Below are 12,975 nucleotides of genomic sequence, written 5' to 3'. Positions count from 1 at the left end.
CAAACTATTAAAAAAGTGGGCCAAAGACCTTAACAGACACCTCACCAAAGGAGATACACAAATGGCAAATAAGCCTATGAAAACATTCTCTCCATCCTATGTCATCAGGGAAATGTAAATTAAAACGAGACACCAAAACTCCCAAGTAAAATGGCACAAATCCAAAACAGTAACACCACCAAACGCTGACAAGGCTGTGGAGCAACAGGAACTCTCATTCATTGCCAGGAATACAAAATGGTGCAGCCACTTTGGAAGACAGTGTGACGGTTTCTTACAAAACTAAGCATACCCTTACCATAGGGTCCAGCCGCTGCACTTCTTGGTATTTACCCACAGGAGTCGAAAACCTGCACACAGATACTTATAGCAACTTCATTCATAATTGCCAAAACTTGGAAGCAACTGAGATGTCCTTCACGAGACGCATGGTTCAATAAACTGGTACGACCAGACAATGTGCTAAAAAGAAATGGGTTATCAATCCTTGAAACGACAAAGAGGAAACCGAAATGCATATTACTAAGTGAAGGAAGCCGGTCTGTCAGGCTACATGCTGTATGATGCTCTGGAAAAGGCAAAACTGTGGGGAGGGTAAGCAGATCAGTGATTGCCAGGGAGTGGGGGAGGGGATAAATATGCAGAGAAGAGAGGGTTTTTGGGGCAGTGAAACTATTCTAAATCTTTTGTCTGAAACACATTTCCTTCTAAATGTGTTTGGTGGGATATAAAGAAGGCTGGCCGTGAGCTGAGTGCCTTTGACGCCGGGGTTATTGAAGATGGGTGATTAGTACATGGGGGTTACTATCCCATTGTCTCTACTTTTATTGTAAATGTTCTATAATTAAAGGTTAAAAAAAATCACTTCCTCCGAGGCCTTCCCTAACACCCTAAGGCAGGTTACCTCTCCCCACGGTTTTCCAGCACAGCACCCTATTTCCTTCACAGCACTGACCACAACACTATTTTGTATGGTCACTGATTTATTTCTCTCCACTACAATTTCGTGTCCACGAGAATTAAAACTCTGCCTTGTTCACCGCTGAACTGTAGGGCCGGGGCTGGCACACAGCGGTGCTCAGTGCATCGCTGTTGCATGGAAGGACAGATGGACAGATGGGAGGACTAAAGGACAGAAGCACAGGCTGGGGCTAGAACTAATGAAGAAATACACTTATAACAACACCTCCCCCAAGACACCAGAGAAGGGGAACCTTGAAAGAAGGGGAGATTCAATTACCGACCCCTGGGGTCTTTGGAGCCAGCAGACTTCAGGTTTAGTTGTTTCTCCAACTGTATGAGGGAAATAAACCAGGTTCACAAGATTTGAGCCATGAACCCTTTCTTTGAATGAAATCTCCTCAAACAAGCCAGTATGTAAAATAGAAAAACGTGACAGTCAAAAGCAGATTTATTGTTCTAGTCTAGTTTCAAAAACAGAACAAGAAAAGCATCCAGCAGTTACGAGGAATCCAGGAAAACCTGTCCCAGTAACGCCAGCTTCGAGGTAAAGGGCTGACTAGGGCAGCTGAGAAGCGGGACTCTCCGCCTGGCAGGCTTCTCCCTCGCCTCGTCGTGGGTCCCTGGTGAGGAGAATGTCCCTGGCCTTGCTGGGGGTTCCCATGGCCCTGAGCTTATAGTTTTCTGAAATCTTGACCTATTCCGTTTAAGAGAGTAGAATTCCCTCATCAAGTCCTCTACCTCCCACTGCTCTTCCTTCAGCCTCCGGCAACAGTGCAGGGCGGCGGGGTCGATGGGGTGCGCTTCTGTGTTGAAGATGTAGCCCCCAGCCCCCAAGATGCACTCCCCGTAGGGGGTGATCACGGCATCGAAGGTGGAACCGTTGTTGTGAATGAAGTTGGATGGGTCAAACAGGAGGTAGAGGTATTTCACAGTCTCAGCCAGGAAGAAAGACTCCATGCGGTTGTCAAGCTTGTGGTCGCGCAGGTCTTTGATCTGCCATGAGAGAGAGGAGAGCAAGTCAGAAGAGCATCCCCGTGGGGCAGAAAGGGTCCAGGGACCCCGTTAGGGATTCCTGGCCTGCCCCAAAGCAGCGGAGGGCCTTTGGGCAAATCATTACCACAACTCTCAACTGGGCTTCCTGCTTCCATTCTTACCCTAAAGTATATTTATATCACTAGTCTTACCTGTCACACCTCCACAGAAAACCTCCAGTTGACACCTCACTTCACCAAGACTAAAAACCAAAGGCCAGGGCCTAACAGGTCCTTGGTGACTGGCCTCTCCCTCCCTGATCTCATCTCTTGCTGCTTGGTCGCTTGCTTTTGGAGGTTGGGCCACAAGGCCCTTCTGTTCTGTGATCTAGCAAGTATGCTCCCACCCCAGTTTCTTTCGGTCTGGAACCCTCTTCCTTCAGATATCCTCATAGCTCGCTCCCTCACTTCTCCCGGTCTCGGATCAAATGCCACTTCCCTACCTGACCTGACAATTCCTACCCCCTTTATCCTATTGTTTTGTGACCACGAATGCAGACCTAATCATGCGCTTTAATGACATTGGGAAATGCAGCAGCATTTACTCAGCTAATCCTCTCCTGACGGGCATTAGGGTGGTCACCAAGTTTTCACTATTGTAAATAACTAACTAGGAGTCTTATGAAGAAAAATTCATACCGAGTCTATGATCATAGATGAATAAGTACTTGCTACAAATATTTATTTTAGCCTCTCAGAATTGGCAATACATTTTTTAAAAAACAAAACTAATTCTCAGTGGACATCTATTTTACACCAAAAAAATGTAACTAATGTACGGACTTAATGTACCAAGAATTATCATTCTCTTGCCCTGTTTGATGAAGGCCAAGGAGTCAGAAGCCTGTTCACATCATTCACATCATTCGTCTTGGAAGACCTCCAAGGGCTTCCTTTTCATGGAAATAAGCTGAGCATTCCTAAGAAGGCCCCAATGGGCTTATCCACTTTGGCTTTTCACACGATACAACATATTGGAAACTAAAACATAACCATTGCTTTATTTTCCCCCTACATATATATGTCTTTTCTTTAAACATATGTACCTATGTTCTACTTATAGAATCACTTAATATCTTAGAAAAGGATTTTTTTGTTTTTAATCCCTTATCCTAAAAAACAAAAATAAAAATCTCTGTAGGCTCTTTGGTGAATTTTCTTCCAGACTATGTTCTTACACATCTGGCTTTCAAATGCCTGTCATGACTGTTTAGATCCTGCCTGCTGGGTCCTCCAAGGATGTGACATGGCTCTCACTCTTGACCCTTTCAATGCATTCTCCACAGAGCAGCCAATGATCTTTCTAAAATAAAATCAGACCATGTCATTGCTGTGCTGTAAATCTACCAAGGCATCCCACTCCAGGAAGAACAAAGCCAAGCTCTTCCCCACGGCTTATACAAAGCCCTGAGTGACCCAGGCCCTGCCTACTGCTGGGCCTTGACCTCTCACTTCCTCCTCGCTCACTCCACCCCAGCCACACTGGCCTTCTTTCTGTCTCCCAGGCACTCGCTCATGGTTTCCCATCCTAAAATGTTAGTTCAGGGCTTGGTCTTCCTTCATCACTGTAACCCTCTGCCTGGCGCAGGGCCTGGCCCATGGAAACACAGTCAATAAATATCTTGGAGACTAGTAAGGCTGTTCATTAAGGATCCCCAGGTTTGAATGTAAGGCTACGGGCCTCTGAATTTCCCTTCTTGAATCCATTTTGTAGGGCTTTTCAGAAAACTCACCCTTGCCAAGTAGCCTATTCCAACAGCTAAAGGATCTGATGCGGGGAGAACGGCAAGGGAGTGGAGTCAAGACCCTGGCAACTAATACTAGCTCCACTTCTACTGACCATGTGACCTTTAGCAAGGCTCTCCGCTGTTCCTCAGCCTCTCCATCTGTGAGATAAAGGTATCGCACACATCTCAAAGGTCCCTTTCCAGGGCTAATATTCCAGAACTCCCAACGGGCCACCCTTAACGAGGCTCTTTAGTAGCAGGCAGACATTTCCCAATCTTTGGAACCATGGAAATACTTACCGTTGCAAATCCACACTCCACCTTGCTGATTTTTTCAATGGACTCCACAGCATCTCTCCCAAGTTCTAGGAGGGTGGGATCCCCCGTAGCACGGTAGAGGTACATGGCGCTCTCAATGAGTTCTGCAAGATCCAAAGCAAACCCTCCTCACCCAGTGGCTGATCAGGGAAGGTTCAGGCTCAGTTGCGGCAGTGAGGGACTCCTCCCCTCCATACCTTGTCTACAGGGCCCCTGCTAGGAGGAACGTGGGACAACTCACTCAATGCTGAGTTTCCAGAGCCAACAGACCCAAAGCCTGAAGCTCAGTGGAGACTAGCATTAAAACTGACCAAGGAATGCCCAGCCGGTATGGCTCAGTGGTTGAGCATTGACCTAGGATCCAGGAGATTGTGGTTCGATTCCTGATCAGGTCAGGGCACATGCCCAGGTTGCGGGCTCAATCCCCAGCAGGGGGAGTGCAGGAGGCAGCCGATCAATGACAACTCTCTCATCACTGATGTCTCTCTCTCTCTCTCCCTCTCCCTTCCTCTCTCTGAAATCAATAAAGATATATTTTTTTAAAAAAACACAAAAAGAAACCTGACCAAGGAAGAAACAGGAAGCCAGTCTCTGGGACAAAGGAGGCGGCAGAGGCGGCTCCCTCTCCCCCAGTATCTGTTCCCTCCTTTTTCCTTAGTAACGGGATCCCTAACTTTCACCAAGTAGATGGCTGCCAAGACTAACAACCATTCCCAGCAGCCAGGTGTGGGATTAGGGTCTCTGACACTGTAGAGGGTCATAGATAAGGCCAGAACATGAAAGAGAAATATTTCTATCTTAATGAAGCTACTATGGTTTTTTTCCTCTCACTCACAGCTCCACCTAATCCTAAAACTTAAAGAATATGAACTTGTCATTGTAAGGCCCTTTCTGAGATGGGATGGAACAAAACATGACGGCCAACATGTTCAAGAGCCAACCTTTGATCTAGCGAAGATGCAGCCATCTGTACACTGTGCCCAGAACAAGGCAGCAGTCTTGCCCTAATCTACACAACTGGATTTTGATGTTCAGACAGGGCCCCATCTGAAGATGAATATTAGCCAACAGGAGTTGGTCCAGATGAGAATATTTATTCTGGAGAAAAGAAAACCCAGGAAAATGTGCTTATTGTTTTCAAATATCTGAAAAGCTTTATGGAAATGAAAGATCTGACTTCAAGGATGGCCCCAGGGGGTGGAAGCTACCACTGAATGGGCTGTTCTACTTCACCTGCCCTTCCTCAGAGGGGAGAACTGTCCCCTCCCCATACCAACCTCTCCTCCTGATTACGCCCTTCTCTGTTTCCTCCTTGATCAGCACTTTCCTCTCTTTTGATTCATTACTGAAAACTCTATTTCTTATTTTTGAAGAAAAGATCTCTGCCCATCTCCCCAGGTTTCTCCTCCCCCACCCCCCACCCCAAAGGCCTCTAGACAGTTGCTAATCTAAATGCTCTTATTCTAAGACACAGACCGGGATGTGTTCACCGGTGGGTGAGCACACTGTGCATGTTCAAGAAAGAAAAGACAGTGCTGTCCCAGGAAGCCTTCCCTTCTGCTTCTAGCAGCTGGCTGGACTGGTGCACCCAGGGCCAGCCACTGGTTTTCTGTTCCTCACACATGGGCCTACGTGTACTAGTAATTGCTTTAATTTCCTGAATATCCCGCCAACTCTTTAGAAGACGGTTTAGATGTGGACTTAGGGTGGGGTAGTCTCTGTGCGTCAACACTGCATCTCAGAGGTACATACCAGAGCACAAGGCACCGGCTAATCTAATAATAGAGTAGTACCTTATCTCCCGTTTGCTATTGTTTTAGGGTAGGAAGGGTGACTGGACCAAAGCATTCCTGGATCCCTGGATGTGGTGCCTTACTTTCCACTGATGCCTTCCTGCCAGCCTTTCCTGCAAATGTAACAGGGTGCCTCTGTGAGTAGTGAGCTCCCTGACACTAGTAGTAACCACACAAAGACTAGACAACCACTTGACACAGCTATTAAAAGGGGATTTCAATTAGAAGACATCTCAGGGTTCCTCTAATCCTGAAAATGCACAAGCCTAAGTCTCACATTTAGTCCCAAACTGTCTTCATTTTATCTACTGATATAACACTGGAAATGATACCTTCTGAGAGTTAAAAAAAAAAAAAAGCCATGAGAATAAATGCATGAGAAATACCAAGAACAGCCAACTCTAAGGAGTCAGAAGAGATTGCACTTCCCAGTGGCTGTTTTACTGCCTCTTCTGTGCCCTCCCCAAGTCCTGCAACAACCACTTGTGCTGGAGGAGGAAGGAAAGAGGGTACCGAAAGGCCTGTCCCACAGCTAAAAGGCTTTCAGATGAAGGTGTGAAAAGGCTAAGACAATGGTAACGCAGCCTATTTTGGGGTGGGATGATTGTGTGTGCTGACTAAGCTTCCTTCCCGTTCCCCTTTCCCTTCCCTCCTGGCAACATTTAACCTTCCTGCAGTGAATCTGAGGATGGGAGCTGGAAAGGAACTTAACGACTTTATCTAGCGTGTAGGTCCTTTCTTCTCCGAGCTGCAAGTGAGGTGGATGAGGTCAGATGATTCATTCCTAAAGTCCTTATTCCAACATTCCTCACTGTGGGAGCTGAACTTACCTGACCCACTGATGCAGGAAGTTTGCCTGAACTTCTGAAATCTTGATGGCAGAAACTGAAAGGAGCCAATGCGGCTTTTCCCATCTCACCCCCCTGCTCATGTCTGAGAGAGCATTAAGACTTGGTTAGGAGACCTGGCCTGAGTTCCAGACGTAGCTCCTATACTCACAGCCTTGGGCAAATCACTTCAACCCACCAGGCCACAGTTTCCTTATGTGAAAAGGTGAGGATAAGTAATTCCTTGCGGGGGGGGGGGGGGGGGGGGGAAGGACCTCTGAACACTTGAGGCATGGAAACCTCTAAAGACATGAGGATTTGGGGTCTGGAGAGCCAAACTCGACGGCCAAAACCCAACAGCCAGAGATGCTGCTTACCCGGCCGAAGTGGGTAACCCTCTCGCTTCTCCACCGTGTATCCCTGAGGAATGTTGTAGAATTCCGGGAGCCCCCCAAACTGCTTCCATACAGTGTAGTAGTTAAGGAAGGTCCTCATGGCATTGTCAATGTCCCCAATGAGGCTCTGTGGGAGAGAACTGGTTGTCAGGCAGGCAGCTACCAGGCATACAACCCCACAACCTCAGGGAAAAGTGAAAGCCTTAGAGCCAAAAAGGCCAGCAATCAAACCCTGGGGGGGCCATTTACTCGCTCAAACCAGACACGTACTTGCTCTGAGCCTCATCTATAAGATACAAAATATATCTCATACATTGTTGTGAGGGACAGAGGCTGTATACAAAGTCCCCGCTGCCAGTCTGTGCTCAGTCAATGCTGGCCACTAACAGTTTTTAAATAGGTAAGTCAGCCATCTGGTTCAAAATCTTAAGAACAGGGAAAAGGTTGACTGTACTAAGTCTCACTTCCGCCCTCCACCCCAGCATATAAGCATTTTGTATTAGTCTGTAAACATAAGCACATATGTATGAGTATATATTATTTCCCTCACATTGAATATAGCTGATTAAATAGACTGTTCTGCAGTTCCCTTTATTCATTTAACAACCTATCTTGATTTTTTCCATGTAGGTACATAAAGAGCTCCTTCCTCCTACTGCATAGAATTCCATTGCTTGGAACATAATTTAATTAGGTCCTTATGAATGGCGAGTTGGCTTGGTTCTGATCTTTTGCTATTTGCTATATCCATGCTGCAATAAATAACCCTGTACATATGTCACCTCAAACACATGCAAAGTGTATCTGTAAGATAAATTTCCCAGAATTAAGACTGCTGGATCAGAGGATATATGCATTTGTCATTTTACTAGCTGTGGCTAGGTAGCTATTAGTATTAACATAAGCTCAGAGAAACACCTGACCTTCTTGACATCTCCATTGGATGTATCAGGGATAGAACAAACTTGACTTTTCCTAGGCAAAATTCTTGGTTCCCTCACTGTCCTACCAAGTCATCTCCCTACTCCTGCCTTTCTTCCTTTTAGTAAATCTACAGAGTTACTCCGGCCAGAAACCTGGTGGTTGTCCTTGACTCCTCCTTTACCTCCCACCCCACATCCATTCAGCAGTTCCTGTCAATTCCATCTCCAAAACATCAAGAATTTTCTCTCTTTATCTCTAGAGCTACCAGCATCTCACACTGGGATGACCTCAAAGGCTTCCTTGCTCATCCCACCATTTGTCCTCCTGCACTTTCCAGGCCCACTGTCCCCAAGGCAGCCCGAGTAACCGTTTTACGACACACTCCAGACCTCAGGGCTTCTCAAGGGCTCAGCATGGAGCTGAGACGACTCGCCATGGCCCTCAAGGCCCTGCAAAAGCTGGTCACTGCTGACACCTTCCACTGAGCCTTTCCTTCCCTGGACTGTGGCCATGATGCTTTTGTTTGTTTCCGATAAACACTTGACTCTTTCCTGCCTAGGACCTTCACACATATTTCCTCCCTCCGGAACATGACCCCGCCCCCAATTCTTCAAGCATTGGCTTTACTATCATCACATCTGAGAGGCCTTCTCGTCTAAAGTTGGTTCCCATCCAATATTCTATTTTAGCCTCTCATTTTTTTCTTTCATTGCAATTTATTATTTTATCTATTTATCTGTTTTAAGTTCTTCTTTGTGTCTCGCCCCCATAAACTTCATGAGGGGAGCAGGGCCTGGAACACAGAAGGCATGCAAATAGTTGATGAATAAGTGAATGAACAAATCTAACATCTCTAAGCCTCCCTTCTTCATTTATGAGACTCACTTAGCTCAGCATGTTGTGGTGCTTCTGAGTAAAGCACCTGACACATAAATCTTTTTTTTTAATCCTCACCAGAGGGTATTTTTTCCACTGTTTTTCAGAGAGAGTGGAAGGGGAGAGAGAGAGGATTGGATGCCTACCCTACATGTGATCAAGCCTGCAACCAAGGACCGTGCCCTTGGCTGGAATCGAACCTGGGACCCTTCGGTCTGAAGGCCGACGCTCTAACCACTGAGCCAAACCGACAAGGCATAAATCATTTTCTCATAAATATTTATTATGAACTACTTAAAAATAAGAAAGCTCCAAAAATCTCATTAAGAAATACATTTCCAATAAAACTGCTTTTAGGTTTTAAAATTATTCATCAAAAAACTGTAAGCTATTAGTTATTTTAGTCACTTATAAATTAATAATAACTGTATTCAAAGAAAACAAATTGAATATTCAGAGCCTATGGTCACAGGAATTTTTAAATATTTTTAATTTCTATGTACTACATCCAAATTTTGTTACAGAGGCATATGATAGGGTACCAATAAGGTTTTTTCAGCATAAAATATAATAATTAGAATAAAATTCTGTTGGGGAGTAGAATGGAAATACGAATTCGAGGAGAAAAAGGAATTGTATGCAACTATTCAAACACATGAGATTAAAAATATGCAAGGGGTGCTTTAGTTTTTAGTCTTTCAAAATTCTTCTAGGGGGCATTCAAGCAATAAAATTTGAAGATCCTGGGAGAGCGAGATCAGTTTTTAGTGTTATTAATAAGTTCTCTGTGAGCCTGTCACCCCATTTGTATAATAAGGGGGTTGGCTAAAAGTACATAATGTTAAATAAATTACAGTGTATCTATTCAATGGAATACATGCAGCTGTTTAAAAAAGGCAAAACTAGCCCTGGCAGGTGTGGCTCAGTAGTTGGAGCACTGGGACTCACACCAAAGAGTGGAGGGCTTGATTTCTGGTCAAGGGCACATGCGTGGGTTGCAGGTTCAGGAGGCAACCAATCAATGTGTATCTCTCACATCGATGTTTTTCTCCCTTCCACTCTCTCTAAAAATCAATGGAAAAAATATCCTGGGCTGAGAATTAACAACACAAAAGGTAAAACTAAATATGTGGTATCAATAAAGAATGATCTCTAAGATATAATCGGTGAAAAAAAAAAAATGTATATGTTCCTATATAGATAAAGAAAAAAGAGGGATATAAATCTTCATATCTTTACGTATGCGGATTTCTGGAAATATATACAGATAACGGGCTGGACTGGGGAGAGGGTCCTAAGGTGGGGCTCAAGACTTCCTTTTCAAGGTATTCCCTTTTGTGCTTTTTAAATTTACCACCACATCCATGTTATTACCTCTTCTTTGAAATAAAAAAACAAAAACTAATTTATAAAAATATTTTGGTACACTGAGGGGGTCAATTAGATGGCTCTAAAATCCCTTCCAGCTGCAAGTGTCAGACTGTGTAATGGAAAAACAAAATGATGGCAGACAGAGCGGCCCAGCTGCTTTCACGCCCTTTCTCAGGCCTGCTGTCAGGAATGAGGAGATCTGACAGAAATGCCTAGCGGAGCAGTGGTTGTTGCCAGTGTCTGTTACTGCTCAGCCTGGGAAGACACTCTCCCCCTTATATTAACAACGTTCCATAGCAGACTGGAAAATTCAGTGAGACAGAATCTTAAATCTGTCTAATTCACTCTGTCTCTCCTCCATCCCTAAGCCGTCCCTCCAAAAAAAGTACTCAGCAACTAAACTACTTTCTTTAACTTTTATATCTGAACAAGCTTGCTTTGCCATTTCCATAGAAAAATGGCCACCCTCCTGACTGTTCCTACCTGCAGACCAGGCCAGTAGGCTTCCAAGGACTGGAAGACCGGCATGGACACAGTCCCCTTGTACATCTGCACCCACAGGTACCAGTCATCAAAGCGGGTGTAATTCCGAATGGCTTTGTTGTATTCTGCAGTGAAGATGGAATAACGGACATGTCAGTGATTGGGGACATGACAGGCAGCCCTTGGCAACAGAAGCACGGACTTAAACTTTTGAAGGATTATACATGATGGTCTAGCCTCAAAGCAGACTAGGATGCAATGAGGCAGAGAGGAAGGAGCCTGGGGTCTGGAGTCAAACTTCCAGGCTCAAATTCTAGCTCCAGCTTTACCACTTGCAAGCTGTGACCTTGGGCAAGTTCCTCCCTCTTAAGCCTCAGGCTTATTATCTGTAAAGTAGGGAGAGGAATGTTATATACCTCATAGGGTTGTTCAGTCATCTATTCACCCAACAATATTCACTAAGCACCCACCTAACACAAGGCACCCAGGGGTGGCAAACAAGACTAAGAAGGTTCTCAGTCCTCAGGGAGCTTACATTCTAGAGAGAACTTGAACCTATACCTGTATTATAAATCCATGAGGACCAGGACTTTACTTTGTTGGTTTCAGAATCCCCAACACTAAGATAGTACTATATATATATATATATATATATAATTTTTTTTTTAGAGAGAGAGAAAGAGGAAGGGAGAGAGAGAGAGACAAAACATCAATGTGAGAGAGAACCATCGATCAGTCACCTCCCACATGCAGCCTGACCAGGGATCGAACCTGTAACCTGAGTATGTGCTCTGACTATGAATCAAACCAGCAACCTTTCAGTGCACGGGACGACATTCAACCAACTGAGCCACACAGGCGAGGGTGATAGTACATAATAAATATGAGTAATACTGAGTGAGTGAAGCACCAAATACACATGCAAATAAATAAGAATCTCAAATAGTGTTTAAGGAATAAATAAAATCGTCCATGTTCAGTGCTTGGCACAGCACTTGACACATCAATGGTACTCAATAAATATTTGTTGAACAAATGAATAGTAGCTATAATAACAGTTATTAGGTGCTCAACAATTCCTCAATATCATTATTAGTAGTGTCCAAGGACCTGGAGGGTAAAATATTTGTATTCAACAGGCATTAATCTATGCCCCACCTCATGCAAAGCATTGTGGGAAATAGAGATGAAAAAGGTATGGATGCTGTAACAGTTGACTGCAAGAGAGAAGCTGAAGGACATAAATTCTGAGGAAGGATTAAGCTACTTCTTGGCAAGGTGACATTTAAGCTGGGCCTTGAAGGGTAGAATTTGGGCACATGAAAACAGAAAACGAGGTATTCCAGGCAAAGGAAACACATGTGCAATGTCCAAGAAATAAGAAGTCTAAGGCCACACACAAAGAGCAGTGTGGTTCAGTTGTCTCTTGCAAGAAGGCGGCAAGTGGTGTAGTGGGCATCACGGGAGCAGCATATGTCCGTATTAGCTTTGAATGCAGACTTAGGTATTCAAAACTGATTGTCTACGCACTTGGGAGCAACTGAAAGTTTATAAATAAAGCACATGTCAACAGGAACAATCATGAGAAAGCCCCCTTACCCTGCTTTTACCTAGGAACATAGCCATGAGCTTCGTATCCTGAAGCAGGATGGCTCCTTTCACCAGGTACTCAAAGTACGAGTCCACACCAGCCCCGATGCCCGCGTCCTGGGCCACCCACTTGCCAGTGAGCACATCAATGTGGTTGCCAACCTAGAAGAGAAACAGGTAGTCCCAATAGAGGGCCCACGATAAAACAAGGACCTCCCTGCACCCCTTACTGCCTAGTGAGATGTGAGGCAGGCAACCCAGTGCTTCTTCAGAGACATGCAGGCTATCAGGATATAGGGTTGGGGGCAAGGGTGGACCATGCCCAGCTCTCCTGCATATCTGTACAGTGGAGATGCACATCATGCACATTTATGAGGACTTAATATCCACACTGGGCAAAAAATGAAAAACAGTGATTTGGAGGTTTATGCCCTGTCTAGAATGAGTATGAGCTGGGAGATGAGAACTTGCTGTTCCCACAATCTGTCTTAGATTTCTCAGAACTCCGCATGTGATTCCAATGTCTAAAGACACAAGACATATTTTACATATTTCCATAAAGCAACTCTGGGAGTACAACCAAGAAACTGATGGAGTGGTTACTTGTAAGGAGAGGAACTGGGTAGGGGGGCAGGAGTCAGAGGAGACTTCACAGATGCACTGGGTGACCTTTTTTG

General features: G+C 44.8%; 1 protein-coding gene across 3 annotated transcripts in view; it reads right to left on the bottom strand.

Annotated features, from left to right (window-relative positions):
- Positions 1 to 1,393: 1,393 nt before the first annotated feature.
- The window catches only part of EDEM2 (ER degradation enhancing alpha-mannosidase like protein 2), a 45,830-nt gene continuing 34,248 nt past the window's right edge, over positions 1,394 to 12,975 (bottom strand). For all 3 annotated transcript variants that reach the window (XM_081149975.1, XM_081149973.1, XM_081149974.1), the window contains exons 9-13: positions 12,319 to 12,460; positions 10,709 to 10,833; positions 7,037 to 7,181; positions 4,022 to 4,143; positions 1,394 to 1,956 (exon numbers count right to left, since the gene is read on the bottom strand). In XM_081149975.1, coding sequence (XP_081006101.1) covers positions 1,462 to 1,956; positions 4,022 to 4,143; positions 7,037 to 7,181; positions 10,709 to 10,833; positions 12,319 to 12,460 — 1,029 coding nt within the window. In that variant the 3' untranslated portion in view covers positions 1,394 to 1,461. The remainder of the gene's footprint in view (positions 1,957 to 4,021; positions 4,144 to 7,036; positions 7,182 to 10,708; positions 10,834 to 12,318; positions 12,461 to 12,975) is intronic.

This window comes from Miniopterus schreibersii (assembly GCF_964146895.1).
Source record: "Miniopterus schreibersii genome assembly, chromosome: 10".
Classification (NCBI taxonomy): domain Eukaryota; kingdom Metazoa; phylum Chordata; class Mammalia; order Chiroptera; family Miniopteridae; genus Miniopterus; species Miniopterus schreibersii.
The sequence above is the reverse complement of the archived record's forward strand: the minus strand, read 5'-3'. Positions and strand labels throughout refer to the sequence as shown.